Below are 27,305 nucleotides of genomic sequence, written 5' to 3'. Positions count from 1 at the left end.
AGATCTGTGGGAGGTGCCCGGGTGCCGGGCCTGCGACCTGGAGATCTGTGGGAGGTGCCCGGGTGCCGGGCCTGCGACCTGGAGATCTGTGGGAGGTGCCCGGGTGCCGGGCCTGCGACCTGGAGATCTGTGGGAGGTGCCCGGGTGCCGGGCCTGCGACCTGGAGATCTGTGGGAGGTGCCCGGGTGCCGGGCCTGCGACCTGGAGATCTGTGGGAGGTGCCTGGGTGCCGAGCTTGCGACCTGGAGATCTGTGGGAGGTGCCTGGGTGCCGGGCCTGTGACCTGGAGATCTGTGGGAGGTGCCTGGGTGCCGAGCTTGCGACCTGGAGATCTGTGGGAGGTGCCTGGGTGCCGGGCCTGCGACCTGGAGATCTGTGGGAGGTGCCCGGGTGCCGGGCCTGCGACCTGGAGATCTGTGGGAGGTGCCCGGGTGCCGAGCTTGCGACCTGGAGATCTGTGGGAGGTGCCTGGGTGCCGAGCTTGCGACCTGGAGATCTGTGGGAGGTGCCCGGGTGCCGAGCTTGCGACCTGGAGATCTGTGGGAGGTGCCCGGGTGCCGGGCCTGCGACCTGGAGATCTGTGGGAGGTGCCCGGGTGCCGAGCCTGCGACCTGGAGATCTGTGGGAGGTGCCTGGGTGCCGGGCCTGCGACCTGGAGATCTGTGGGAGGTGCCCGGGTGCCGAGCTTGCGACCTGGAGATCTGTGGGAGGTGCCCGGGTGCCGGGCTTGCGACCTGGAGATCTGTGGGAGGTGCCCGGGTGCCGGGCCTGCGACCTGGAGATCTGTGGGAGGTGCCCGGGTGCCGGGCCTGCGACCTGGAGATCTGTGGGAGGTGCCCGGGTGCCGGGCCTGCGACCTGGAGATCTGTGGGAGGTGCCCGGGTGCCGGGCCTGCGACCTGGAGATCTGTGGGAGGTGCCTGGGTGCCGAGCTTGCGACCTGGAGATCTGTGGGAGGTGCCTGGGTGCCGGGCCTGTGACCTGGAGATCTGTGGGAGGTGCCTGGGTGCCGAGCTTGCGACCTGGAGATCTGTGGGAGGTGCCTGGGTGCCGGGCCTGCGACCTGGAGATCTGTGGGAGGTGCCCGGGTGCCGGGCCTGCGACCTGGAGATCTGTGGGAGGTGCCCGGGTGCCGGGCCTGCGACCTGGAGATCTGTGGGAGGTGCCCGGGTGCCGAGCTTGCGACCTGGAGATCTGTGGGAGGTGCCTGGGTGCCGAGCTTGCGACCTGGAGATCTGTGGGAGGTGCCCGGGTGCCGAGCTTGCGACCTGGAGATCTGTGGGAGGTGCCCGGGTGCCGGGCCTGCGACCTGGAGATCTGTGGGAGGTGCCCGGGTGCCGAGCCTGCGACCTGGAGATCTGTGGGAGGTGCCCGGGTGCCGAGCTTGCGACCTGGAGATCTGTGGGAGGTGCCTGGGTGCCGGGCCTGCGACCTGGAGATCTGTGGGAGGTGCCCGGGTGCCGGGCCTGCGACCTGGAGATCTGTGGGAGGTGCCCGGGTGCCGGGCCTGCGACCTGGAGATCTGTGGGAGGTGCCCGGGTGCCGGGCCTGCGACCTGGAGATCTGTGGGAGGTGCCCGGGTGCCGAGCTTGCGACCTGGAGATCTGTGGGAGGTGCCCGGGTGCCGGGCCTGCGACCTGGAGATCTGTGGGAGGTGCCCGGGTGCCGGGCTTGCGACCTGGAGATCTGTGGGAGGTGCCTGGGTGCCGGGCCTGCGACCTGGAGATCTGTGGGAGGTGCCCGGGTGCCGGGCCTGCGACCTGGAGATCTGTGGGCGGTGCCCGGGTGCCGGGCTTGCGACCTGGAGATCTGTGGGAGGTGCCCGGGTGCCGGGCCTGTGACCTGGAGATCTGTGGGAGGTGCCTGGGTGCCGGGCCTGTGACCTGGAGATCTGTGGGAGGTGCCCGGGTGCCGGGCCTGCGACCTGGAGATCTGTGGGAGGTGCCCGGGTGCCGGGCCTCTGCCCTCCTGAGTGTCACCACAGCCTCATGGTGAGGGTCTAGCAGATCCGGACCCCACATGCCGGCCTCCTGGCCCCTCTCACGAGGAGCTGGCGGTGTGTGGCCTTGGCCTGGTGAGGCCTCTGAGGGGGCTGCTCACAGGGGCCCCGGGCTTGGCAGGAGCCGTTGCTCCCGATTCCAGGGGAGCGGGTTTTGCTGTTCAGCGCAGGCATGTTGTTCAAGGTCTCAGCCCAGGGGCTGCCCCGTCGGCTGGGGGGATGTGGGAATCCTCTTCAAACCCAAGTTTCCAGATGCTGGCCGAGGCGGCCGTGCAGGCAGGCCTGTCTTAGGCCCCGAGGTCTGCCCTTCTCTCACACGGGGAAGGCTCCAGAAATGCCTGTGGAAGGGGGGTCTGTGTGTGGAAGAAACACATTGGACGTGCTTTTCCTGTTCTCACTTCACAACAAGCAGCACACACGGGTGTGCAGCGGTGTGCGGGCTTCTCCCCAGCACCAAGCAGGCAGTCGGTCCTGCGGCGGGCACCGCTGGTTGTCCTGACCCAGAGACAGCGCAAGATGCCACCCACACTTAGACACCCATCACAAGTCTGGGCCTCTGGAACTTCTAGGCCATGTTAGGGTCCCATGACCCCTCCTTGGGCTCTGTCAGCTTGCTGGAGCGGCTCACAGAGCTCTGGGAAACACGGTTACTGATATTTTACAAAGAGCATTTTAAAGGACAGACATAAACCACCGAGTGAGGGGATACACAGAGGGAGCTGTGGAGGGGTCCCCAGGCAGGAGCTCGGTCTCGTGGATGGGGCTGCCGCCCTCCCGGCACACAGATGAGCTCCTATTCACCCTCCTGCCAGCTCCTGCAAATTCAGCTCTCCCCGGAGTCTCCCAAACCCTGTCTACTTGGGAGACCTCATTGGACAGGCGTGATGGACAATGGTGTTGAAATGTGATTGGACCTAAGGGTGCGACGTGAACCCAGCAGGGTCTGTTGAGATTCTTCTGGCCTCTTTGCAGGCTCCTTCCTCCAGGATGTGGGCAAGACCCTCTCTGGAATGAGGGTTAGAGTCCTGCCTGGGCAGGTGAACAGAGGGCAAAGGTCAGAGAGATTCTGTTTTCTGAGGCCTAAAGCACCCCAACGTCATGACAAGAGCTACAGAAGCACTGTGGGTACGGGAGCGCCGCGGGTACGGGAGCGCCGCGGGTACGGGAGCGCCGTGGGTACGGGAGCGCCGCGGGTACAGAAGCACTGTGGGAGTTACCAGCCTGGAACCGTGGATGAAAACCCGTGTGTGTGGGATGCGGATACACGTACACACATGTAAATAGTATCGAGGGTGCTGTGTGGGCGAGATGGGAGCCGGGGTCATGGGCCTTTGCCTGCACACTTGTTGGCTGCGGAACTCGGAATGTGTCTCAGGGATCCCAGGAGGTGCAGGTGTTCTACCTCTGAGTTTGCTCCGCCCCCTGGCTGAGCGCCAAGCCCCTGTGAGATCACCTGGGCTTCCTTCTGCTTTTATAAACCTCAGGCGTGGCTGGGGACAGGATGTCACAGGCACCCCATCTCCCAATCGGGCCGCGGGAGGCTTGGCCTCTGTCCCTGCTGGGAGGGCCAGGCAGAAGACGGGCGACCCACACAGCTGGCATGTTGAGGGCTTGGAGGGGGTCCTGAGGCTGAGGCTGAGGGAGGTGGAGCAGCCTCTGCGGAGCAAGTGGGCAGAGAGGTCAGCCAGCTTCAAGTGCGGGACCGCTGAGACCCTGTGCATCCTCGCTAGGAAGGGGGACCAGGAGCAGCAGCGTCCGGTCGGCTGGGAGTGATGGAGTGTGTGGTTGTAGTTACGTTAATGAGCCCTGGGGCAACCCCAGAGAGTCTCTGCTTTGAGGCCCTGGCCTGGCCCCGGGGGGATGGGGAGGGGGTGGGGCTGGCCCCGCCCGTGCTGCTCGCCATCCTGTGGCCCCATTCATCCGGTCTGCGCTTTTAAGAGTGACCATTGGATTAAGAAAATGTGGCACATATACACCATGGAATACTATGCAGCCATAAAAAATGATGAGTTCATGTCCTTTGTAGGGACATGGATGAAATTGGAAATCATCATTCTCAGTAAACTATCGCAAGAACAAAAAACCAAACACCGCATATTCTCACTCATAGGTGGGAACTGAACAATGAGAACACATGGACACAGGAAGGGGAACATCACACTTCGGGGACTGTTGTGGGGTGGGGGGAGGGGGGAGGGATAGCATTGGGAGATATACCTAATGCTAGATGACGAGTTGGTGGGTGCAGCGCACCAGCATGGCACATGTATACATATGTAACTTACCTGCACGTTGCGCACATGTACCATAAAACCTAAAGTATAATAATAATAAAAGAAAAAAAAAAAAGAGTGACCATTGGGCGGTTTTCCCACTGGAACACAGAAGGCGTTTGCCGCTAGAACACACAGCCAGCCTGACCCCATGCCTGGCTGGACGAGTCGGGGGTCTTGTGGGGACGTTGCCTCTGCATGGTCTGAAGGAAGGTTTTGGGAGGGTTCTCACTAAACGGGAAAGGGAACAAGACCACTCCAGGCCCAGCCTTTGTGCCGCACGTCCTTATTTCTGCTGCTCTGACGCCACGTTTCACCTTGGCCCTGGGTTTTAGCATCACCCGAGCATGAATTCTGGAGGCCCAGCAGCTGCCTTCCACAACCTGAGACGCCACGGGGTGTTGGCCCCCCATGTTCCACCTGGCAGCCTGGGGAAGGCAGGGCCTGCAGGACTAGAGCCGGCGACCTGGGGGCTGTTCCTGAGGCTCCCTCTGGGCAGGGCTGAGTCTGGAGCCAGCTCCGCTTGTGCGTCTGAAGCTCCATCTCTTTGGGCCTGTGGGCACAGGGTCTCCACCTCTGCCCCCCTTGCTGTGTGGTCTTCTGGCTTCTCCGCGTGGGTCCAGGCCACCGCTCCGTGGATCTTCAGCCCTCCCCGGCCTGGGTTCCACTCGCTCTCCAGACGCGGCTTGGGCAAGGGGGTGTCTCCCCTTTGCCACTTTCTGGGTGCTCCTGTGGTACCTGCCTGTTCCTCCCGGTCCACGGCAGCCTTGGGGTGGGCTGGAGTGACCCCCCACTTCCTGCTGTCAGACCGCCCCCCGTCTGGAGGCAGGTCAGAGATGTCTCAGGTTCCTGTGTGCTCCGACCTGCCTGATGGGGGCGTCGCGGTACCCCCAGCCCTGTCAGGATTTGTGATTCTTGACGCCATTGTGGGTAGTGGTTTCTGAACGCAGGTTTGATCGATCATGTGTGATTCCTGTATCATCTCCAGGGTCATGTTTAAGATGACGTATTTAAAATGTGCACACACACGTACTTACAGATACCTAAAAAACCAAGACTTTGGGCTGGGCGCGCTGGCTCACGCCTGTAATCCCAGCACTTTGGGAGGCCAGGGCAGGTGGATCACAAGGTTTGGAGTTCAAGACCAGCCTAGCCAAGATGGTGAAACCCCGTCTCTACTAAAAATGCAAAAATTAGCTAGGTGTAGTGGCAGGCGCCTGTAATCCCAGCTACTCAGGAGGCTGAGGCAGGAGAATCACTTGAACCTGGGGGGCGGAGGTTGCAGTGAGCCAAGATCGCGCCACTGCACTCCAGCCTGGGCAACAGAGACTCCATGAAAAAAAAAAAAAAAACAAGCAATCAAGACTTTGGTGGCGAATGGTGACATGAGCTTGAAACGTGACAGCCTGAACTTCAGCTCCTTTTCTCAGGGACCTGCTAGTGCCACTGCCCTAGGTGAGGGAGGCATAGATGCTGCCTGGAGTCTGCCGTGGGACCCGCAGCCTCAGCTCCACATTAAACCGAAGGTCTCTAGGATGTTTGATAGGAAGCGACTCAAGAACTCCCGAGTTGATCTCATAGCAGCCCTGCTTCTGGAAAGTCCTGCGTCTCATGTACTTGCACACACGTGCACAGGCCGGCATGCACAGTTGCCTCCATGCACACACACACACACACACACACACAGCCATGCACACACGGTTTCTACCTTGGAGCAACTGCCAGAGGCGTTTTTGAACAGTGACTTCCCTTTAGAAAATACTACGTGGTGTTGTAGGTTCTGAACCAGTAATGAGATGTGATAAAGCTTGAGAAACAGCTTTGCTAATTAACACAGCAGGCTCTGAAGGGCGGATTCTCTGAGAGTGTTTGCATTCCTCTTCCTCCAGTTTTTACTGGATTTGAAGACTGTTCCCTAACAAGGATTGGAGGGTGAGGTGGGTGTAGATGATGAGGGCAGTGGGGGTGCGTCGGTGTTGACAGATGGGGAGGAGCCTGAAATGCAGAATACAGACACCGTGGCTGTGGAAGAGCCTGGGCAGGTGCCTGTGCGGACCCCAACAGTGACCAGGCAGGCGTGGCATGGTGCCTGCGGCAGGTGAAGCTGAGGCTCAGGCCGCCCCGCAAGGAGAGGATTTGAACTACGTCAGTCCTCATCCCTTGAGGCTGCCCATGTCCAGCCAGGACATGGGCTGGATCCAGAAGCCGAGCTCTTACCCAAACTCTAGAGCAGGCTGTGTGGGTCCTCAGCCTCTGGGCGTGTGGCATGTCTCCCCTGGGGCCACGTCTTCATGACACTCGGACCCCCCCCCCCCCCACCCACTGTGCCTTTCCTTATGCCTTTGATGCAGAGCAGGCCCCTGCGGTTCCGAGTGGAGTGAGTGCTGCACAGGACGCCTGGGTTAACATGAAGCGAGCTCGGTGCACGCAGGCTGGCCCGTGTGACAGGAGGGTTCAGCGGAGGCTCTGGAACATTACAAAGTGTGACCCGCCTGAGATGTGACTCACATCACAGCATACTCACGGGGCCACCAAGCCAGCACCACGGTCTAACTCCAGAACATTTTCCGCACCCCAGGAAGCAACCCCGCGGCCACTGGCAGTCATTCCCACCACCCCAGCCTCCTCACCCCCACCGCCACTCCTCCACTTCCCATCTCCATGGGCCTTTCCGGACACGTCACATCAGTGGTGCCTGGTGACACGTGGCCTGGCGATGATACGTGGCCTTGTGCTTGGCTTCTTTCCCTGCACTTCGTGTTCTCAGGGTTCATCCATGCTGCAGAAGGCGTCAGTGTTTCTTTCCTTTTTGTGGTTGAAAAATGTTCCCTCCATAGATTTGCCACGTTTGCTCTTCCGTTCTTCAGCTGAGGGACATTTGGTTGTTTAATGTTTAGGCTGTTACATGCAGTGGACAACTCATGAACGAGTTTTTATGTGGACATAGTTTTCCCTTCTACCTGGGGGTGGAATCGCCGGTTGGATGTGACCCTGTTTAATAATTTGCAGAGCTGCGAGCCTGTTTCCCATCCCCTCACTGCTCCCATCCCCTCACTGCTCCCATCCCCTCACTGCTCCCATCCCCTCACTGCTCCCGTCCCCTCCCTGCTCCTCTCCCTGCTCCCGTCCCCTCCCTGCTCCCCTCCCTGCTCCTCTCCCTGCTCCCTCCCTGCTCCCGTCCCCTCCCTGTTCCCCTTCCTGCTCCTCTCCCTGCTCCCCTCCCTGCTCCTCTCCCTGCTCCCCTCCCTGCTCCTGTCCCCTCCCTGCTCCTGTCCCCTCCCTGCTCCTGTCCCCTCCCTGCTCCTGTCCCCTCCCTGCTCCTGTCCCCTCCCTGCTCCTGTCCCCCCGCGCCTGTCCCCTCCCTGCTGCCATCCCCTTCCTGCTCCCGTCCCCTCCCTGCTCCTGTCCCCCTCCCTGCTCCCGTCCCTTCCCTGTTCCCGTCCCCTCCCTGCTGCCATCCCCTGCCTGCTCCGTCCCCTCCCTGCTCCCCTGCCCTCTAAATGATGGAGCTAGGGGGGTGGGGGGTGGGGGGTGGCTGGGATTCCAGTCCCCATGCCATGGTGGTGGAGCCATCTTCTCTGACAGAGCGTCCCGGCAGCTGGAATGTCCCCGCAGCCAGCAGAGCCCAGACCAGTGATGGCTCCGTGCCTGCAGTTACCATGCTGCAGAGCGCACCTGTGTGTCAGGGCCCCGGGGACGCTAACAGTGAGGGCGCCGGGTGGTGACCTGGGGACAGGGACAGGTGGTCCTGGGATCAGGCTTCAGCTGCACGTCCTGCCGGCCCCCGTCTGACCAGGGCTGTGTCCTGGCTGGAACTCTGGAGCCCAGCATCTGCCTCTGTCTTTGTTGGTGTGTGCAGGCCTGAGCTCTGCCACTGCGGAATCCTCACGGGGGGTGGCCAGCCGCCTGCCTCCTGGCCTGCCTGGCTCCCTGGGGTTCTGTGTGTTGGAGGCGTCAGCAAGGAAGGGGACGGAAAGGAGGTGTCCAGGTCCCCACTGGCCCCTCAGGGCTAACCAGCCCCCTCCTACGGTGGACTCTGAATGGGCCTGGGGTCTCCCTGTGGTTGGGGCCTCAGGAGTGGCCCGGACCCCTGATTTCCCTCCGGACAGCAAAGCAGCCCAGGCTGTTCCAGGCTCTGCTCCTCCTTCCTGGGGGCCGGGCTCAGGCATCACCTTCCCACTTGTCCCCACCTGAGGCCGTGGTGTGGGTGCTGCAGTGAGCCTCTCAGCCCTTCCCCAGCCATACCTGGCAGCCGGGGGCGTTCCAAGTTGCAGACCACATGGCTTTACCTGATTTTACAATGGGAGCTAAAAGCTGTCTCTCTAGGTTTGGGTTGCTTGCTTTGACTGTTTCACTGAAGATAGTTTGAAAGTTGTTCACAGTTAACTTGTGTGGCCGCTCTGTGAGGAGGGACATTGTCTGTCAAAGCAGCCAAAGCAAACGGGCCCTGGCCTCCTCCGTCTACACTGGAACACGTGCCCTGGCCTCCTCCGTCTACACTGGAACACGCCCAGCCATATGGGAAACCCTGGGCAAAATAGACACAGTTGGCAGATTTGCAGGGTGCCACGTTTCTCTATTTTACACCTGTGCTTGGTCCTTTATATAGGATTTGTGTAGTTCGTATGGTCTCTTTTAGAATGAGAATGTTAAATTACAGCTTAAACGTGCCTTAAATTACAGCTTAGTTCATTCATGTGTGATGCGAAAAAAATGCTCAAATTTAGAAGACAGTGAACTAGAAAAGGTCTTGTGGTGAGGTGTGGGGAAGGCTGGGGACTCTGGCGAGGTGGTGGGGAAGGTTGGGGACTCTCGTGGCAATGTGGGGAAGGTTGGGGACTCTGTTGATGTTGTGGGGAAGGCTGGGGACTCTGGTGAGGGTGTGGGGAAGGCTGGGGACTCTGGTGAGATGGTGTGGAAGGCTGGGGACTCTGGTGACGGTGTGGGGAAGGTTGGGGACTCTGGTGAGGGTGTGGGGAAGGTTGGGGACTCTGGTGAGATGGTGGGGAAGGTTGGGGACTCCGTGGTGAGATGGTGTGGGGAAGGCTGGGGACTCTGGTGAGGTTGTGGGGAAGGCTGGGGACTCTGGTGAGATGGTGTGGAAGGCTGGGGACTCTGGTGAGGGTGTGTGGAAGGCTGGGGACTCTGTGGTGAGATGGTGTGGAAGGCTGGGGACTCTGGTGAGGGTGTGGGGAAGGCTGGGGACTCTGGTGAGATGGTGGGGAAGGCTGGGGACTCTGGTGAGATGGTGGGGAAGGCTGGGGACTCTGGTGAGGGTGTGGGGAAGGTTGGGGACTCTGGTACTCTGATGGGGAAGGTTGGGGACTCTGGTACTCTGATGGGGAAGGTTGGGGACTCTGGTGAGGTTGTGGGGAAGGTTGGGGACTCTGTGGTGAGGAAGACTGAGGACACTGTGGTGAAGTTTCTGGACTCACCCTTGAACTGCACATGCATAGATCTGGCCCTAAACTACATCCCAACAGCTTTGTGAACTCAGTGTCGTCCCAGTCTTGTCTCTGAGTGTTGCATATGAAGGACAGATCCAAAGAGCAAAAGGAAGGTTTTGAAATGGAGTTAAATTGAACTGCAGTCCGCCAAAAACAAGTCAGACCTCGCGCCCTGAATCTAACCACGTGAAGTGCTTGGTAGCAGGAAAAGCAACACTGTTGATAGAGCCATGGAAGACTCACATCTCACTGCATAATGTTCAGAATGTCCAAGATAAAAACCAAAGTTATGTATGAAGAGTTAGAGTTTCTCAGCTGCCAATGGAAATGACAGTCAATAGAAACCAACTCGGGCTGACAGATCAGAATTATCCAAGATTTTGAAGTCACTGTTGTAACTGTGCTCTAACGGATAAGAGCAAATGTTCTTGGAATGAGTGGGAAGACTGAACATCTCCACAGAGAAATAGAAGTTTAAAAAAAACCAAATAGATAATTTTAAATTGAAAAATACAATAATCTAAATAATAATGTATTTCACGGCACAACTGTAGAATGGAGATGAGAGGAAATAGTGAAGTTGAAGACAGATCAATAAAAAATGTCCATTCTGAACAGGAAGCAATTGAAAAACTAACAAAAACATGAACAGAGTCGGGGCAAATTCCAAAGGGTCTAATATTCCGTCATCTGAGCCTGGAGGAGAGGAGAAAGAGTGTGGCACAGAGGAAAAATAGCTGAAGAAATAAGAGCTGAAAACACTCAAAATTTGGTGAAAGACAAACATCGATATAAGAAGTTCAGTGAATCCCAGACATATCACATCACAATCAAACTGGTAAGAATCAAAGTCAAATAAAAAATGTCGAAAGCAGTCAGAGGAAAAGGATCCAAATTACTATGAGTTTCTCACCAGAAACGAGGGAGGTCAGAAGGAAGTGGCACATTTTTCAGATGCTGCAAGAAAAGAAAGTTTGACCCAGAATTCTGTATTCAGAAAAAAAAAAAAAAAAAAAAATCCTTTAGGAATCAAGGCAAAATAAAGACCTTCTCGAATGAAAGGAAACGAAGCGAAGTCATGGGCAGCAGTGCTACTCGACATGAAATACTGAAAAAAGTTCTTCCGCTGGAAGAGAGCAACTTGGGTCTCCAGGAATGAAGGAAAACCAACAGAAATGGCCAATATCTGGGTAAATATAATATATATATTTTTCTTCTTAAGTTATTTAAAATATGTGTGAAAGTTAGCAAAAAATATAACATTGTCTGGTGGGGTTTTTAGTGAACGTAGCTATACATGACAAGTACAATGTAAAAGAGGGAGACTATAGTGAACTTGGTGCTAAGACTTCTGCATTCCACTTAAACTAATATTGATCCTAAGGAGACTTTGACAAGTTAAATATATTATAGTCCCTAGAATAAGATTTTTCAACAGCAGCACTATTGATACTTTGAACTGGAGAATCCCTTATTGTGGGGGACTATCTTGGTATTACAGGATGTTTAACAGCATCCGTGGCTTCTACACACTAGATACCAGCAGTGTTCCTCCAGTTGTGACAACTAAAAATGTCTCCAGAAATTGCCAGATGTTTCCTTGGGCAGGGGTGTGAGGATGGGGTCATAATCACTCCCATTTGGGAACCAATGCCCTAGAGCAGTGAAAGAACTATACAGGCCAGGCACGGTGGCTCACGCCTGTAATCCTAGCACTTTGGGAGGCCGAGGCAGGTGGATTGGCTGAGCTCAGGAGTTTGAGACCAGGCTGGGCCACGTGGTGAAACCCGTCTTTACTAAAATACAAAACATTAGCTGAGCGTGGTGGCGAGCGCCTGTAGTCCCAGCTACTTGGGAGACTGAGGCAGAAGAATTGCTTGAACCGGGGATGCAGAGTTTTCAGTGAGCTGAGATTGCGCCACTGCACTCCAGCCTGGGCGACAGTGAGACTCCTTCTCCCAAAAAAAAAAAAAAAAAAAAAGAGATACAGTGAAAAATCAAATAGATAAATTAAAATGGGATATTTTAAACATTTCAAATAATCTAAAAGAAGGCAGGAATAAAACAGTAGGGACAAGCTGGGAACAAAAAAAATTAAAATGGTAGACCTAAATTCAAACATGTCAATAATAACATTCAATGTAAATGGCCTAATCATACCAATTAAAGGATAGCAGTGTTCAGATTAATTTAAAAGGAAACGCAAGACTCAGCTACCTACTGTTTACAGCAAACTCACTTTAGGTCTAATTACATCCATGGCGGATGCTGGGGTGCAGGGATGTATTGCCCAGGAGGCCATGTAGTGAGAGATGCATATATGAATCAGAGAAAGCTTGGAGTCGCTGTATTAATATCAGGCAAAGTAAAGGACATTTGCCTTGAATAAAAAAGGATGTTGCATCATGATAAACTGGTGAATTCACCAAGAAGATACAACAGTTCTGAGTGTGTATGCATGGAACCCCCAGAGCCTGGAAGTCCATAAGGCCAGAACTGATAGAGAAATGCAAAGACAAATCCCCAGTTGCACTTAGGGACTCCAGCTTTCCTCAGTAACTGATAGAAAAAGTAGACAAAGTTAGCAAGGGTATAGAAAATCTGAACACCATCAACAACCAGGTGAATGTACGCATTCTTTTCAGATGCCCATTGGGCATTCACCAAAACAGACCATATCCTGGGTCATGAGAATTTTTTTAAAAGAACTGAAATTGTCCAAAGTATTTTCTATGAATATAATTAAGCTAGAAATTAATAGCAGAAATAGATCTTAAGTCTCCAAAGATTTAGAAGCTAAACAACACACCTTTAAACAATCTGTTAAAGAGGATGTCGCAAAGCAAACTATTGAAAATATTTTGAACTGAAAAATACACCACCATATCAAAATTCGTGGGATGTAACTAAAGCAATGCTTAGAGTTAAATTTGTAGTATGAAATACTGATTTTAGAAAAGGAAAGTTCTCAAATCATCAGTCTAAGCTTAAGAAACTAGAAAATGAAATGCAAAGTTACCCCAAGCCAGCAGAAGGAAGGAAATAATGGAGCTAACACCAAGCAACAAAAATGAAAACAAAACTTCAGCAAATATAAAAAACCAAACCTAAAGCTGGTTCTTTGGAACAAATCATTAACTGATAAACCAGTGGCCAGAATGACAAAAAAGCACAGATCCCCAGTATTTGGTACGGAAGAGGATATTCTGTAGACCCCACAGTCATCAAAAGAGTACAATGAACAACCTCATGCCCATACATTTGAAAATTTGGATAAAATGGACCAATTCCTTTAACCCAAGAAGAAATAACTTGAATAACTCTTAAATTGATAACCCATATCTATGAAGGAAGTTTTAGATGCATAATCTAAAATCTGAAAAGGCTCTTTTTCAAGAGAAGCCAGAAATTGTGTGTGTCTGTGTGTGTGTGTGGGTGTGTGTGTGTTTACACAGTTATCAACTGATTAAAAACAAAGTGTTGAAACTCAAGTGTGAGCTGATGCTGCATGCCAAATACAGCCACGGGCTTTGTGTGGGAAGCAGCCCGTCCCTGAAGCAGGCGTGGTGGCTCTCAGGCCTTGAGTCTTGTTCGCAAGCACATCCTGGGAAATCTCAGCCGTGTGTGAAGGTCAGGCGAGCGCTCTGTTGCCCATCCTGGTGTGAGGGGTCAACCGGAAGCTGTGTGGGGCGAAGGTGACCGACGGCGGGTTCACTGCGCAATGCTCGGGTGCCTGCTGTGTGCATGGCTGGCGCCTTTGCACCGAGGCTGTGGTCCCAGGCTGGGAGCCCCACCCCAAGTCAGCTGTGCAGCCCTGCCCCGGCCTAAAGGAGGCAGGGGGGATTCCGAAGCCTGGGCTGACTGCTGGGGTGTGTGAGAGGCCGAGGGGCCCACACCACCTCCCCCTGGTGCTACCCAGGCACCACCCTGTCTTTTTGTCTGTGGAAGAGACTGGATTTTATGGAGCTGGAGCTGCATCCAGGGGAAGACACATCCCAGAGAATAAAAAATGGGAGGAAAATGTACTCTGTGGGTCACGGGAAAGCCTTGTAATTTAGCTAAACCGACCCAAGTGGAAACAGTCCCAAAGCCTCCTGGTTTTTCCCAGTGGGTGTCATGATAAAGCCAGATTTATGTTCTCAGAGGCCAACAAGACGCTCCAGAGCCGAGCACTGTGGGCTTGGGAGAGAGGAGGGGGTGCAGATGCCGGCTGTCTCCTGCGCGTTCCTAGCTCCAGCCCTGACCCACACACCTGGCCATGGCTGTGCCTGAAGACCCTCATGCAGGGCGGCTGTGGCACCCAGGTGCCCACCCTGGCTTAGCAGGACGGAGGCTCCAGGGTGGGGGACGGCTGTGTCCTGTCCTTTCTGTCCAGGCAGCGCTCCCCACCCAGGCTCTGCCTCTGGCTTCAGGAGCTGTGGAAGGGTCAGCGGCCGCTGATTTAAACATTTCACATGGGAAAGCGCAGCAGCACTCGTGCACTGCTAGGCAAGCCAGAGCATGAACACAGCGGTGGGGGAAGCGGGCTCGGACTAGGATGGTGGGTGGCGGCTACTCCCTGTTCGCTCCAGGAAAGGAAGGTTTGTGCCTATCACCAGGGAGGGAGGCCGGCAGAGACCCAAGAGCAGCTGCTCTGCTCCACTCTGCTGTGTGCCCGGGGGCGCAGATTTGCATCCTCAGCACCCTCCCAGGCCTGGCCCCTCCCAGAATCGCCACCGCCCACCAGGGGCCCTGACCTCAGCTGCTCGCCCTGCTGTCCCCTGTAGCCTCGAGCTGATCTCGCTGTCAGAGGCCCTGACCTCTGCCTCCCGCTGTAGCCTCGAGCTGCTCTCACTGTTCTTGGGCTTGCAGAGCCCCGGCCAGGCGGCAGCTCCTGAGGCCACAGAGAAGGGTGGGGGTTGCGTGGGACAGGCAGGGTCAGGGTGTGTCCTTTGGCCCCCTGGGGTGTCCCTGACCCCTTGGGGTCAGGCAGCACTCCCCACCCAGGCAGGCCCCAACCTCCCAGGGTATCCCCCTGACCCCCTGGGGTGTCCTTGACCCCCCTGGGTCGCCCTGCAGACTGCCTGGGTGTCCCCTCAGTCCCCTGGGTGCCCCCTGAGCCCCAGGCCTCCCGGCTGACTCAGCCCCAGGTTGCCGCCCCCACCACTGCTGACAGAGCCCTGGGCCTCCCCGCAGACTGCCTGGGTGACCCCTTAGTCCCCCCGGGTACCCCTGAGCCCCAGGTCTCCCCACTGACTGAGCCCCAGGCCTCTGAGCTAACTGAGCCCCAGGTCGCCGCCCTCCCCACCGCTGACCGCCTGCTTGTGTCTCCACAGCATCAAGATGGTGCTCATGTGGACCAGCGGTGACGCCTTCAAGACGGCCTACTTCCTGCTGAAGGGTGCGCCTCTGCAGTTCTCCGTGTGTGGCCTGCTGCAGGTGCTGGTGGACCTGGCCATCCTGGGGCAGGCCTACGCCTTCGCCCGCCACCCCCAGAAGCCGGTGCCCCACGCCGTGCATCCCGCTGGCACCAAGGCCCTCTGAGAGTGGGGAGGACGAGGATGTGGGACCGCCAGCCGCAGGCACTGGTGGGCTCTGGCCTCCCTGCGGGGAGGGTGGGTGCTGTGGCCCCTGCAGGTGTGGTGGAGACGGGATACGGGTGTTGGGGTCTCCATCAGCCTCTGTGGGGTGTGTCTGGGTGGGCGGTGGGGGTGGGGCTGGGACGCTGTTTGTGCTCAGCGGGGACAGCCAGCGTGGATCTGACCCCGAGGGTTTTGGATGTTTTTAGGGTGATATAAAAAGCAAGTGTTTTTCCCGTTTCCTCTCATGAAACACCGTCTGAGCCCAAGGTACACATAGGGCAGCGGAAGGTGGCCCGCAGGAACCTGCTCCAGGTGGACACGTGGGCCAGCAGCAGCGAACCTTGAAGCTGGGGTGACCTCAGGAGACCCTGCAAGGCCTGTGAGCAGAGCCCTCGACCCCGTGAGACCCTGGCCAGACACCCTGCTTGGACTAGGGTGGCCTCTGCTACCCAGGGGTCCGGCACAGGGGAGGGCCGGGGCTTCCTCTGCCTGGTACACATGGAAAGGAAGCTGTGCAGACGCAGGGTCACCGTGCTCCTGGTTTTCTGACAGTTGGTGTTTCCTGGGCCTTTGGAGCAGCTGCCAGGCCCGAACACCTCGTGGCTCCGCTGTGTCCAGCCCGGCTGAGCATCGCCAGGGCTAGCTCATGCTGCTCTTGTCAGCCTCTGGTTCTCCTCGAGTCCTTGGGGACGTGGCAGATGCCAGCGACCATCAGACAACGTGGAGGCCCTCATGGGCGAAGGCTGAGGGGGCCGGGCTGAGGCTGTGCACACGCAGCCCGCACGCCACTCTTGGGCTCTGCTGGCGGAGATCCCCCTCCTGGGTGCCGACTGCACCTCCGGATGCAGTTTTGATGTCCATCTTCCAGGAGAGAGACAGTCTCGGGTCCAGGGAGTGGAGGGGGCTGCCCCTGCCGTGCAGGTCCTGGCCGATGGCCCCTCACCCTGCTGCCCTGGGCTTTTGGCCTAAAGCAAATTCCTGAGTGGGGGGTGCCAGGGCCTGCCGCATCCTGTCCTGTCCACTGCCCACCCGTGTGCCGGTTCCCACAGTGGTGGCTGCAGTGGGAGCTGCCAGTCTGACCCTTGTCACCCCACGCTCTGCCCCCACCCCGTTTTCAGTTTAGCAAGAGGTCACACCGTGTCAGCAGCCTTGCACTGACTGCAGCCAGCCCCCAGGCCTCAGAGTTCTGGATGCTTCCATGCGGCTCCAACAGGCATCGTCTTCCCTTCCGCAGGCGGAGGGGCCGCTTCCTGCAGGCCTCTGAGCTCTATGCCGGGGCTGTGGCTGGGGCTGTGGCCATGGGAAGATGTTCCACGCTGCCTCCTCCTCCTGAGTTTTCCTCGGAAACACTCTTGAATGTCTGAGTGAGGGTCCTGCTTAGCTCTTTGGCCTGTGAGATGCTTTGAAAATTTTTATTTTTTTAAGATGAAGCAAGATGTCTGTAGCGGTAATTGCCTCACATTAAATGTCGCCAATTGCAGGCGCGGTGACTGCTGAATGTACCCTGTGTGGTGACTTGGAATCAATAAACCATTTGTGGATCCCGTGTGCTATGAGTTGGCCCTGGGCAGAGGGAAGGATCTGGCTGTGGTCCTGGCCTCTGCCCAGACACACCCTTGTATCCTGGGCCACCTTAGAAGGCCCCTTTGTGACCCAGGTTCCTCCAGGGCCCCAAACAGCCCAGCCCCCTCGACCTGTCACTGGTCTGTGCCTGTGGGCCGGCAGCCCAGGGGTCCTTTTGGCTCCTCACAGACGGGTCTGGCACTGCCTCCGGCTGCCCTGGCCACATCCGCCCTTCTCCCTCCCACCACCGAAGGCTTAGAGCATGGGAAGCGTCTCCTGTAAAGGCCAAGAGAAGTGTTTCCAGATTTGCGATCTTGGAGCAGCACATACAGATGGAGCTGTGTGCACAGCGATTTTTTTCTGTGCAGCTTACATTGAAGGCAAGATGTGAGTTTCTTTGTCCAGTAAAAAACCAGGTGTGTGGGTGCAGGGCAGGATTTGGGTTGAAGGGCCCATCTGGGTACTAGGAGATGGCAGAGGGCACAGGCCACGTCCAGGCAGCAGCCTGGGGGAAGAGTGGAGATGAAGGCCAGCGTGTCTGGAACGTCTCAGATGCAAGTCGCCCTCCTCAAGTGCTGGCGGGCGGTGCCAGATGAACCACAGATCTGGCGCAGGGATGGGGTTGTGTGTCTTCAGGGTGTGGAGACAGGCGGTTCTTGGGGACCACTCTGGGCCACCGGGTTTTAACAGGAAATGGGGAGCAAGGTCTCAGCTCCGCACTGCGAGGGCCATGGCAGGTGGGAGCAGCGGTGGAAATGGCTGTTTCTGAACTCTCAGGTCACTGCCACCCTGTGATGCCTTCTGATGGTTTTAAGCAACAAGCACCAGGGAAGCAGGAGGCCAAAGAGGGCTCCCAGTGAGGGCCCCTCTGTGGGAGAGAGAGGGTTGTGGGAGCCCGGGAAGTTCACGTTCCCCTCACCCTATGAGGAAACTGAGGCCTGCCCTGAGCCCCAGCCCTGTGCCCTTCCCAGGGGCTTGTGTGAGAGGGTGGCCCACTGGGCACCTGTAGAGTGAAAAGGACGCCCAGGGGCTGGGTGGGCCACTTGCTCAGGAGGAAATTACCCCCACCCCAGTCTCAGCACAACTGCCTGGCACCCCCATCCTGGTGACCCAGGGTGGCCTCTGGTGGGCCCTGGTCCTGGAGGGCTCTGGGATTCCCCTGCCGGACCCTGCAGCCCTGGGTGGGGAGGGGCAGGTCCGAGACCTATCCCCCATCATTCCCCACCTCTGACCTGGCCCTCACCTCTGACCTGACCCTCTGAGGAAAAACAACTTTTGTGTTCATTTCTGGGGGGTCTTTGTGGTGGTCAGCACCTCACCGCACAGGAGGAATCCTTTTGTCTTTGGGGGTCACCAGCAACGCTGGGACAAGCAGCAGAGGGTGGGGGGCACCAGCCTCGGCGTGTAGCCCCTCGGGCTGTCCTCCGCATGGGCCTCTCAGACCAGTCAAGCTCTGCTCATTCCTGAGCAACAGCCAAGGCTGTCACTGTGAGAGGAAGCCCTCAGTGCACAGCCAGTCCCCAGATCCCCCTGCGCTGTGTGCCTGGCGTCCCCAGACCCAGCTGTGTCGTGGGCACCTGGGGCACCAGCTGACCTGCCTGTCGGGGGAGGTGGGTCTGAGCCCCAGGTGGTCCTGGTGGGCTGCTGCCTGCCATGGAGAAGGGGCTGGGGCTTGCACTCAGGCACTCACCGGGGCCATGCACGTCTCCTGCCCTTTCTCCACACCTGCATCTCCTACAGACTCCTGCTGCCGTGTAATGGACAGTGGGACCCTCTGGTGAGGTGTCCCCCTCCTGCTTCCGGCTGCGGCCACCATGTCTCAGGTTTTCTGGATGAACTCATTAAAATGAAGGCGTATAGAGCAGCGCGATGTGGAAAGTTCCTTCCAGAAGAAGGAACTGCAGAGAGGCCCAGAAGAACAAGGCCATGCTCTGGGACAGGAGGGTCCCAGGGGAACAAGGCCGTGGAAGGGTTGCAATGCCACACGCAAACCTTGTGCAGAGGGAATGTTAGGAGGCCCCTGTCACTCTCCCGGAGGTCAAGCCTTGAAGATTCCCTAGGGAGGTGGTGTCAGGGGATGGAGGTTAGAGGTCAGGGCTGGAACCCTCTTCCCTGACCCCCGAAAGGGCAGTTGCTGGGGCGGCACTGGGGGTGCTGTGAGCATCGGCTCAAACCTCTGTCCCATCCCTGGGAAGGTGATGTGTCCTTGGGCAGAGGTGGATGTGGAGGGCCTCCTTCCGCAGGGACCTGCCCATTCCGGATGCCATGGGGGCCTGGCAGGGGCCGCGCTCCCTCCTCCCTGGCCGGAGGCAGGAAAAGTCAGAAGGGGGACGAAGTCATCCACAGCAAGCATGGAATTTCTGGGACTTACTAAATTTATTTTTAGCTAGGCATAGAAAATTAAAAATCCAACGAAAGGGGCGGGGCAGGAGGACACAGGCCAGTGACTTCGCCCAGCGCTGCCGCGGGGAGTCAGGCAGGGCTCCGCCAAGTTCTGGGGCTGCTCACGCACGAGGGCCGAGGACGCGGCCGGCAGGAGCCCTTCCCCCGGGCCAGACGCCCCCCACCCCTCGGCGCACCTCGGGGGTCCCGACCCTGCAGCTGGAGGGAGCAGAGGGTCTCTGTGCGGGCGGCGCAGGTGTCAGCGCCCTGCCCGCACCCACAGCGCGTCCGCAGAGTCGTCGGCCAGGCCCGCGCTGTCGGGGCCTTGCGAGCTGTCCTCGGTGGCTGTGGCCGAGCGCGTGCTGTCCTCCCGCAGGGCCGGCTCGGGGCTGGCCGCGCGCTGCTGCTGCTCCTTGAGCTCGGAGTAGGAGCGCGAGAAGGTGTGGAAGATAGAGGTGACCGGGAAGGCCATGAGCAGGATGCCGCTGAGGATGCTGCTGAGCGCCACCACCTGCCCGGGCAGGCTGCGCGGGACCATGTCGCCGTAGCCCACGGTGGTCATGGAGATGACGGCCCACCAGTAGCTGGCAGGCACGCTGGAGAAGTCGCGGCGCGCGCCCAGCTCGCGCTCGGCCAGGTGCACCAGTGGCGCGAAGAGCGCCATGGCCACGCAGAGGAACAGCAGCAGCAGCCCGAACTCGCGCGCGCAGCGGCGCACGGTCAGGCCCAGCGAGCGCAGCCCCAGTGAGTGGCGCGCCAGGCGCATCACGTAGAGCACGCGCAGCGCACGCAGCAGCCGCAGCACCAGCCCCGCGCGCTCCAGGAGCTTGGTCCCGCCCGGGCCCGCCGCCAGCCCCAGCAGCAGCGACACGTAGAACGGCAGGAGCGCCAGGATGTCGATGATGTTGAGCGGCGCGCGCAGGAAGGCGCACTTGCTCTCGGCCTGCAGGGAGCGCAGCAGGAACTCGAAGGAGAACCAGGCCACGCACACGGTCTCCAGCACGAACAGGCTGCGGCACTTGGGGGAGCACTCGCCCTGCGGGGAGAGGGGACGCGGGGTTGGCGCAGGCCTCCTGGAGGGCCGGGGGCGCCTTGCCCTTCCTTTCCCAGGACCAGAGGCATCCCCCAGGCCACCCTTCCCGCCCCAACCCACGGAAGTGGGTGCAAGGGATATTGACAAACAGGCCCAGTTCCTGTTGGAAAAACCCAAAAAACCAGCAAGATTTAATGGTGATCACTTCGGGCTTCAGAGCGGATGCGCTTAGCTGACCCAGGAAACTGGTGAAAATGTTAAAACCCCTGACCTTTTAAAGCCTTGGGAAATGGTCTTAAGAGCAAACAGCAAACGAAGAATCATCTATTTATATGTGAAAATTCTGTAAGAAAGGTGAGCATTTGTGGTATCTGTGTCAAGACTGCATCCTCCTCCTCAGCTTGGCCAGCGGGAGACTCCGCGTGGAATGGCTGCAGCCACGGACACAGCCCCCCACCCCCACCCCCGCCCCATCCACAGCTCCCAGTCGGGGGCTTCTTCCCTAGAAAGGGGCTGACATCAGCATCTCACATTCCGCCCTCAGCTCCTGGGGCTACGTCCTTGGGGAGTTCAGTGGAGGGGTGGGGCTCCCTCCTCCTGCCCAGTCCTCACTCTCGTGGGTGGGAGACTGGCCTTGGGTGTCGTGGGTGGGAGGCTGGCCTTGGGTGTGGCACACTGAGAAGACAGGGCCTGACTGTCCTTGCTGCAGTGATTCCAGGTCAGGAGAGGCCGATCGGGTCTCAGGGTGCTACGCCCCCATCAAGCTCTCAGCTCCTAGAGAGGGAAGGTGTCACTCACACTGAGGCTCGCCATTGTCCCCATCCCCCAAACCCCTGGCTCACTCTCAGCTCCTAGAGAGGGAGGGTATCATTCACACTGAGGCTCGCAGCTGTCCCCATCCCCCAAATCCGTGGCTCAGAGATTCCTGCCTGGAGGGAGATGAAGGAAGTAATCTCTTTTCAAAGGAACTGACTTCATTTGCAACGGAACACGAAGAAGTTTACACCAAAGGGCACTCTCAATGCTCCTGGAGGTGGTGGTGAAGGGAATTAGCAGATTCATGCCTAGACTGCAGGCTGGCTAAGATGCCGGGGAATGAGGGGAGAAGACAGCTGGCAGGAGCCCTCCTGGGGTCAGAACAATGTCAGTCAGGCACTCTCAGAAAGCAATGAGGAGGAGCTGCCATACGAGCAGGTTGTAAAGGAATAACAGAGCTCTCAGCTGGCTACTAGGAGTTTAACTACTGGGTGTGGTCAGTGAGACAGAGAAGAGGTTACTCCCCAAACCCTGTCATCCCAGGGTGACGGTGGCACACGGGTGCTGCTCCGACACAGAGACTGTTGCTGGGGAGGAAGAGGAGCACACAGGCTTCACGACAGTAACCCAGACAGTCACCAAAAGACTAAACCAGTGAATAACAGGCCCAGGATGGGGACCACCCAAAGGGCTAGAATATCTTGTCTAAAATGTCTATTTTCTAACAAAGAATGACGGGATATGTGGAGGAGGAGGAGGGAAGGAAGAAAAAGAAAAAGAAGGAAAGTATGACTCATACATTAGGAAGAAAGCAACAAAAACTACTGTGAGAGTGACCAAATGTCAAATTTAACAGAATGAGATTTCAAAGCAGCCACTATCAATATGTTCACAAAACTAAAGGACGCATAAATGAACATGCCACAAAAAGAGGCTGTTGGTAAAGAGATGGACATTTAAAAAAATACCCAAACGGAAATTCTGGAATTGAAAAGTGCAATAATTGAAATAAAATAATTTAAAAATCACTAGAAAAGCTTAACAGATTTTAACTGGCAGAAAAAAGAATTAGTAAACATGAAGATAGTTAGACAGGAATTATGTTGAAGAACAGAGAGAAAAAGAATAAAGCAAACAGCGCTTTGGGAAGTGTGGGACACCATTATATGCACCAATATATGCATAATGGGAATACCCAAGGAGAGGAGAGAAGGGAAAAGAAAAACTATGCAAAGAGATAATGCTGGAAAAAAAAAACAATTTTTTAAAAACAATAACCTACATATCCAGGAAGCTCAATGAATTCCAAGCAGGATAAACACAGAGACCTGCAGGTGGACACATCATAATACAAGTAATGAAGGTCAAAGACAAGGAAAAAGTATTGAAGTGGCAAGAGCAAAATGAAGATCACTTACAAGGGAACTTCACAGATAAACAGCTGACTTATCAGCAGAAACACTGCAAGCCAGAAGGCAGTGGGACAGCATATCCAAAGTGCTCAAAGGAAAAAAACCCTGCCAATCAAGAATCCTATATCCAGTAAAGTTACTGTTGAAAAATGAAAGTAAAAAATAAACACTTTCCCAGGTAAACAAAAATTGAGAGAATTCACTGCTAGCAGACCTGCCTCACAAGAAATACCAAAGAAAGTTCTTCAGGCTGAAAGCAGGTGACCCCAGATGATAATCTGGATCAACACAAAAAGTGTTAGTAAAGGTAATTATGTAATTAGAAAAGACACTATAAATGCGTTTTTTAACGGATTTGAATAGCAACTGTATAAAAATAAGATGTATATAATGTATTAAGCTTGCAGTATATAGAAATGTAATATATGTGCAATGTATTTGCCAATAAAAGCACAAAGGAGATGTGTGGGAGCACAGGTGTAATGGTCTAAGGAGATGACAGATAGTGAAGCAAAAGCAATAATTGTAACAATGTGTATCACAACAATCGCACCAAAAGGGAATACAGCTATATAGGCATAACATCTCCATCTCACTGGAATTACGCACAAACCTGAAGCAGGTTCTGACTATTTGTAGTAAATTCCAAAGCAACCACTAAAAGAAATAACTAAAAAAAATTTTTTTAAATATCATTAGTGGGCTGGGTGTGGTGGCTCATGCCTGTGGTCCCAGCACTTTGGGAGGCCAAGTCAGGTGGATCACCTGAGGTCAGGGGTTTGAGACCAGCCTGGCCAACATGGCAAAACCCAGTCTCTACTAAAAATACAAAAATTAGCTGGGTGTGGTTGCATGTGCCTATAATCCCAGCTACTTGGGAAGCTGAGGCAGGAGAATTGCTTGAACCCGGGAGGTGGAGACTGCAGTGAGCAGAGATTGTGCCACTGCACTCCAACCTGGGCGACAGAGTGAGACTCCATCTCAAAAAAAAAAAAAATATATATATATATATATAATTAGTGGAATTAAAATGCTCCATTAAAAAATATTCACGCCATACAAAAGAAAGCAGTTCAGGAAGGATACAGAAACAACGTGCTCCGTGAGGGGCATGAAACAGAAAATAAGATGTGGCAGACACAGACCCAACTATATCAATCATAACATTAGATGTGAATGGAGTGAACAACCCAATCAAAAGCAGACACAGACTCAACTATATTAATTGTAACATTACATGTGAATAGAGTGAACAACCCAATCAAAAGCAGTCACAGACCCAACTGTATCAATTGTTATGAATGGCGTGAACAACCCAAAAAAAGCAAACACAGACCCAACTATATCAATCATTATGAATGGAGTGAACAACCCAACCAAAAGGAGACACAGACCCAACTATACAAATCGTTATGAATGGAGTGAACAAAACAATCAAAAGCAGACTCAGACCCAACTATATGAATCATACCATTACATGTGAATGGAGTAAACAACCCAAACAAAAGCGGACATGGACCCATCTATATGAATGATAACATTAGATGTGAATGGAGTGAACAATCCAATTAAAAGCAGACACAGACCCAACTATATGAACCGTAACGTTAGATATGAATAGAGTGAACAACCCAATCAAAAGGAGACACAGACCCAGCTATATCAATCGAACCATTAGATGTGAATGGAGTGAACAACCCAATCAAAAGCGGACACGGACCCAACTATTATCAATCATAACACTAGATGGAAATGCAGTGAACAACCAATCAAAAGCAGACACAGACCCAGCTATATCAATCGTAACATTAGATGTGAATGGACTGAACAACCCAATCAAAAGACGACACAGACGCAACTATATCAATCGTTATGAATAGACTGAACAACCCAATCAAAAGCAGACACAGACCCAACTATATCAATCATTATGAATGGCATCAACAACCCAATCAAAAGCAGACAGAGATCCAACTATATAAATCATAACATTAGATATGAATGCAGTGAACAACCCAATCGAAAGCAGACACAGACCCAGCTATATCAATCATAACATTAGATGTGAATGGAGAAAACCACCCAATCAAAAGCAGACACGGACTCAACTATATCAATCGTAACATTAGATGTCAATGGAGTGAAAAACGAATCAAAAGCAGACACAGACCCAACTATACCAATCGTAACACTAGATGTGAATGCAGTGAGCAACCCAATCAAAAGTAGACACAGACCCAACTATATCAATCATAACATTAGATGTGAAAGGAGTGAACAACCCAATCAAAAGCAGACACAAACCCAACTATATCAATCGTTATTAATGGCATGAACAACCCAATCAAAGGCAAAGACCCAACTATATCAATCGTTATGAATGGAGTGAACAACCCAATCAAAAGCAGACACAAACCCAACTATCCCAATCATAACATTAGATGTGAATGGAGTGAACAACCCAATCCAAAGCAGACACAGACCCAGCTTTATCGATCGTAACATTAGACAAGAATGGAGTGAAAAACACAATCCAAAGCAGACACACACCCAGCTATATCAATCGTAACATTAGACGTGAATGGAGTGAACAACACAATCAAAAGTAGACACAGACCCAACTATATCAATCGTACCATTAGATGTGAATGTCGTGAACAACCCAATCAAAAGCAGACACAGACCCAACTATATCAGTCGTACCATTAGATGTCAATGGAGTGAACAACCCAATCAAAAGCAGACACAGACGCAACTATATCAATCATAATATCAGATGTAAATGGAGTGAACAGCCCAATCAAAAGCAGACACAGACCCAACTATATTAATCATATTAGATGTGCATGGAGTGAACAACCCAATACAAAGCAGACACAGACCCAACTATATTAATCATCATATTAGATGTGAACGGAGTGAACAACCCAATAAAAAGCAGACACAGACCCAACTATATTAATAGTAAGATTAGATGTGAATGCAGTGAACAACCCAATCAAATGCAGACACAGACCCAGCTATATCAATGGTAACATTAGATGTGAATGGAGTGAACAACCCAATCAAAAGCAGACACACACATAGCTATATCAATCATAACATTAGATGTGAATGGAGTGAACAACCCAATCAAAAGCAGACATGGACCCAACCAAATCAATCATTATGAATGGTGTGAACCACGCAATCAAAAGCAGACAGAGACCCAACTATATGAATTGTAACATTCGATGTGAATGGAGTGAACAACCCAATCAAAAGCAGACAAGGATCCAACCATATCAATCGTTATTAATGGCATGAACAACCCAATCAAAAGACACAGAACCAACTATATCAATGGTTAACATCAGATATGAATGGAGTGAACAATCCAATCAAAAGCAGACGCAGACTCAACTATATCAATCGTTATTAATGGCATGAACAACCCAATCAAAAGAAGACACAGACCCAACTACATCAATCATCATGAATGGAGTGAACAACCCAATCAAAAGCAGACACAGACCCAACTACATCAATCATTATGAATGGAGTGAACAACCCAATCAAAAGCAGACACAGACCGAACTATATCAATAGTACCATTAGATGTGAATGGAGTGAACAACCCAATCCAAAGCAGACACAGACCCAGCTATATCAATCGTAACATTAGATGTGAATGGAGTGAACAACCCAATCAAAAGCAGACACAGACCCAGCTATATCAATCGTAACATTCGATGTGAATGGAGTGAACAACCCAATCAAAAGCAGACACAGACCCAACTATATCAATAGTACCATTAGATGTGAATGGAGTGAACAACCCAGTCAAAAGCAGACACAGACCCAACTATATTAATCATCATATTAGATGTGAATGGAGTGAACAACTCAATCCAAAGCAGACACAGACCCAACTACATTAATCGTAAGATTAGATGTGAATGGAGTGAACAACCCAATCAAACGCAGACACAGACCCAGCTATATCAATCATAACATTAGATGTGAATGGAGTAAACAACCCAATCAAAAGCAGACAGACACACAGCTATATCAATCATAACATTTGATGTGAATGGAGTGAACAACCCAATCAAAAGCAGACACAGACATAACTATATCAATGGTTATGAATGGTGTGAACCACGCAATCAAAACCACACAGAGACCCAACTATATGAATCGTCACATTAGATGAGAATGGAGTGAACAACCCAATCAAAAGCAGACACGGACCCAACTATATCAATCGTTATGAATGGCGTGAACAACTCAATCAAAAGCAGACCCAGAACTAACTATATCAATGGTTAACATCAGATGTGAATGGAGTGAACAACCCAATCAAAAGCAGACGCAGACCCAACTATATCAATCGTTATTAATGGCATGAACAACCCAATCAAAAGAAGACACAGACCCAACTATATCAATCATTATGAATGGAGTGAACAACCCAATCAAAAGCAGACACAGACCGAACTATATCAATAGTACCATTAGATGTGAATGGAGTGAACAACCCAATCCAAAGCAGACACAGACCCAGCTATATCAATCGTAACATTAGATGTGAATGGAGTGAACAACCCAATAAAAAGCAGAGACCCTGCTATATCAATCGTACCATTAGATGTGAATGGAGTGAACAACCCAATCAAAAGCAGACAGAGCCAACTATATCAATCGTACCATTAGATCTGAATGGAGTGAACAACCAATCAAAAGCAGACACAGGCCCAACTATATCAATCATAACATTAGATGTGAATGGAGTGAACAACCCAATCAAAAGCAGACACAGACCCTGCTATATCAATCTTAACATTAGATGAGAATGTCGTGAACAACCCAAACCAAAGCAGACAGAGCCAACAATATCA

General features: G+C 53.7%; 2 protein-coding genes across 15 annotated transcripts in view; one reads left to right on the top strand and one right to left on the bottom strand.

Annotated features, from left to right (window-relative positions):
- The window catches only part of SLC66A2 (solute carrier family 66 member 2), a 52,467-nt gene extending 35,647 nt beyond the window's left edge, over positions 1 to 16,820 (top strand). For 8 of the 13 annotated variants that reach the window (XM_054460428.2, XM_063653883.1, XM_054460430.2 and 5 more), the window contains one exon: positions 15,034 to 16,820. In XM_054460428.2, coding sequence (XP_054316403.1) covers positions 15,034 to 15,095 — 62 coding nt within the window. In that variant the 3' untranslated portion in view covers positions 15,096 to 16,820. The remainder of the gene's footprint in view (positions 1 to 15,033) is intronic. The other 5 variants (XR_008495417.2, XM_054460423.2, XM_054460417.2 and 2 more) reach the window with 1 other exon arrangement.
- A 2,381-nt stretch (positions 16,821 to 19,201) lies between these two features.
- Positions 19,202 to 27,305, bottom strand: part of KCNG2 (potassium voltage-gated channel modifier subfamily G member 2) — a 105,845-nt gene continuing 97,741 nt past the window's right edge. Inside the window, exon 4 of one of the 2 annotated variants that reach the window (XM_054461366.2) lies at positions 19,202 to 20,260. In XM_054461366.2, the coding sequence (XP_054317341.2) occupies positions 19,484 to 20,260 (777 nt within the window). In that variant the 3' untranslated portion in view covers positions 19,202 to 19,483. The remainder of the gene's footprint in view (positions 20,261 to 27,305) is intronic. The other variant, XM_063653865.1, reaches the window with a different exon arrangement.

The sequence above is a fragment of the Pongo pygmaeus genome, chromosome 17, assembly GCF_028885625.2.
Source record: "Pongo pygmaeus isolate AG05252 chromosome 17, NHGRI_mPonPyg2-v2.0_pri, whole genome shotgun sequence".
In the NCBI taxonomy this organism is placed as follows: Eukaryota; Metazoa; Chordata; class Mammalia; order Primates; family Hominidae; genus Pongo; species Pongo pygmaeus.
The sequence above is the reverse complement of the archived record's forward strand: the minus strand, read 5'-3'. Positions and strand labels throughout refer to the sequence as shown.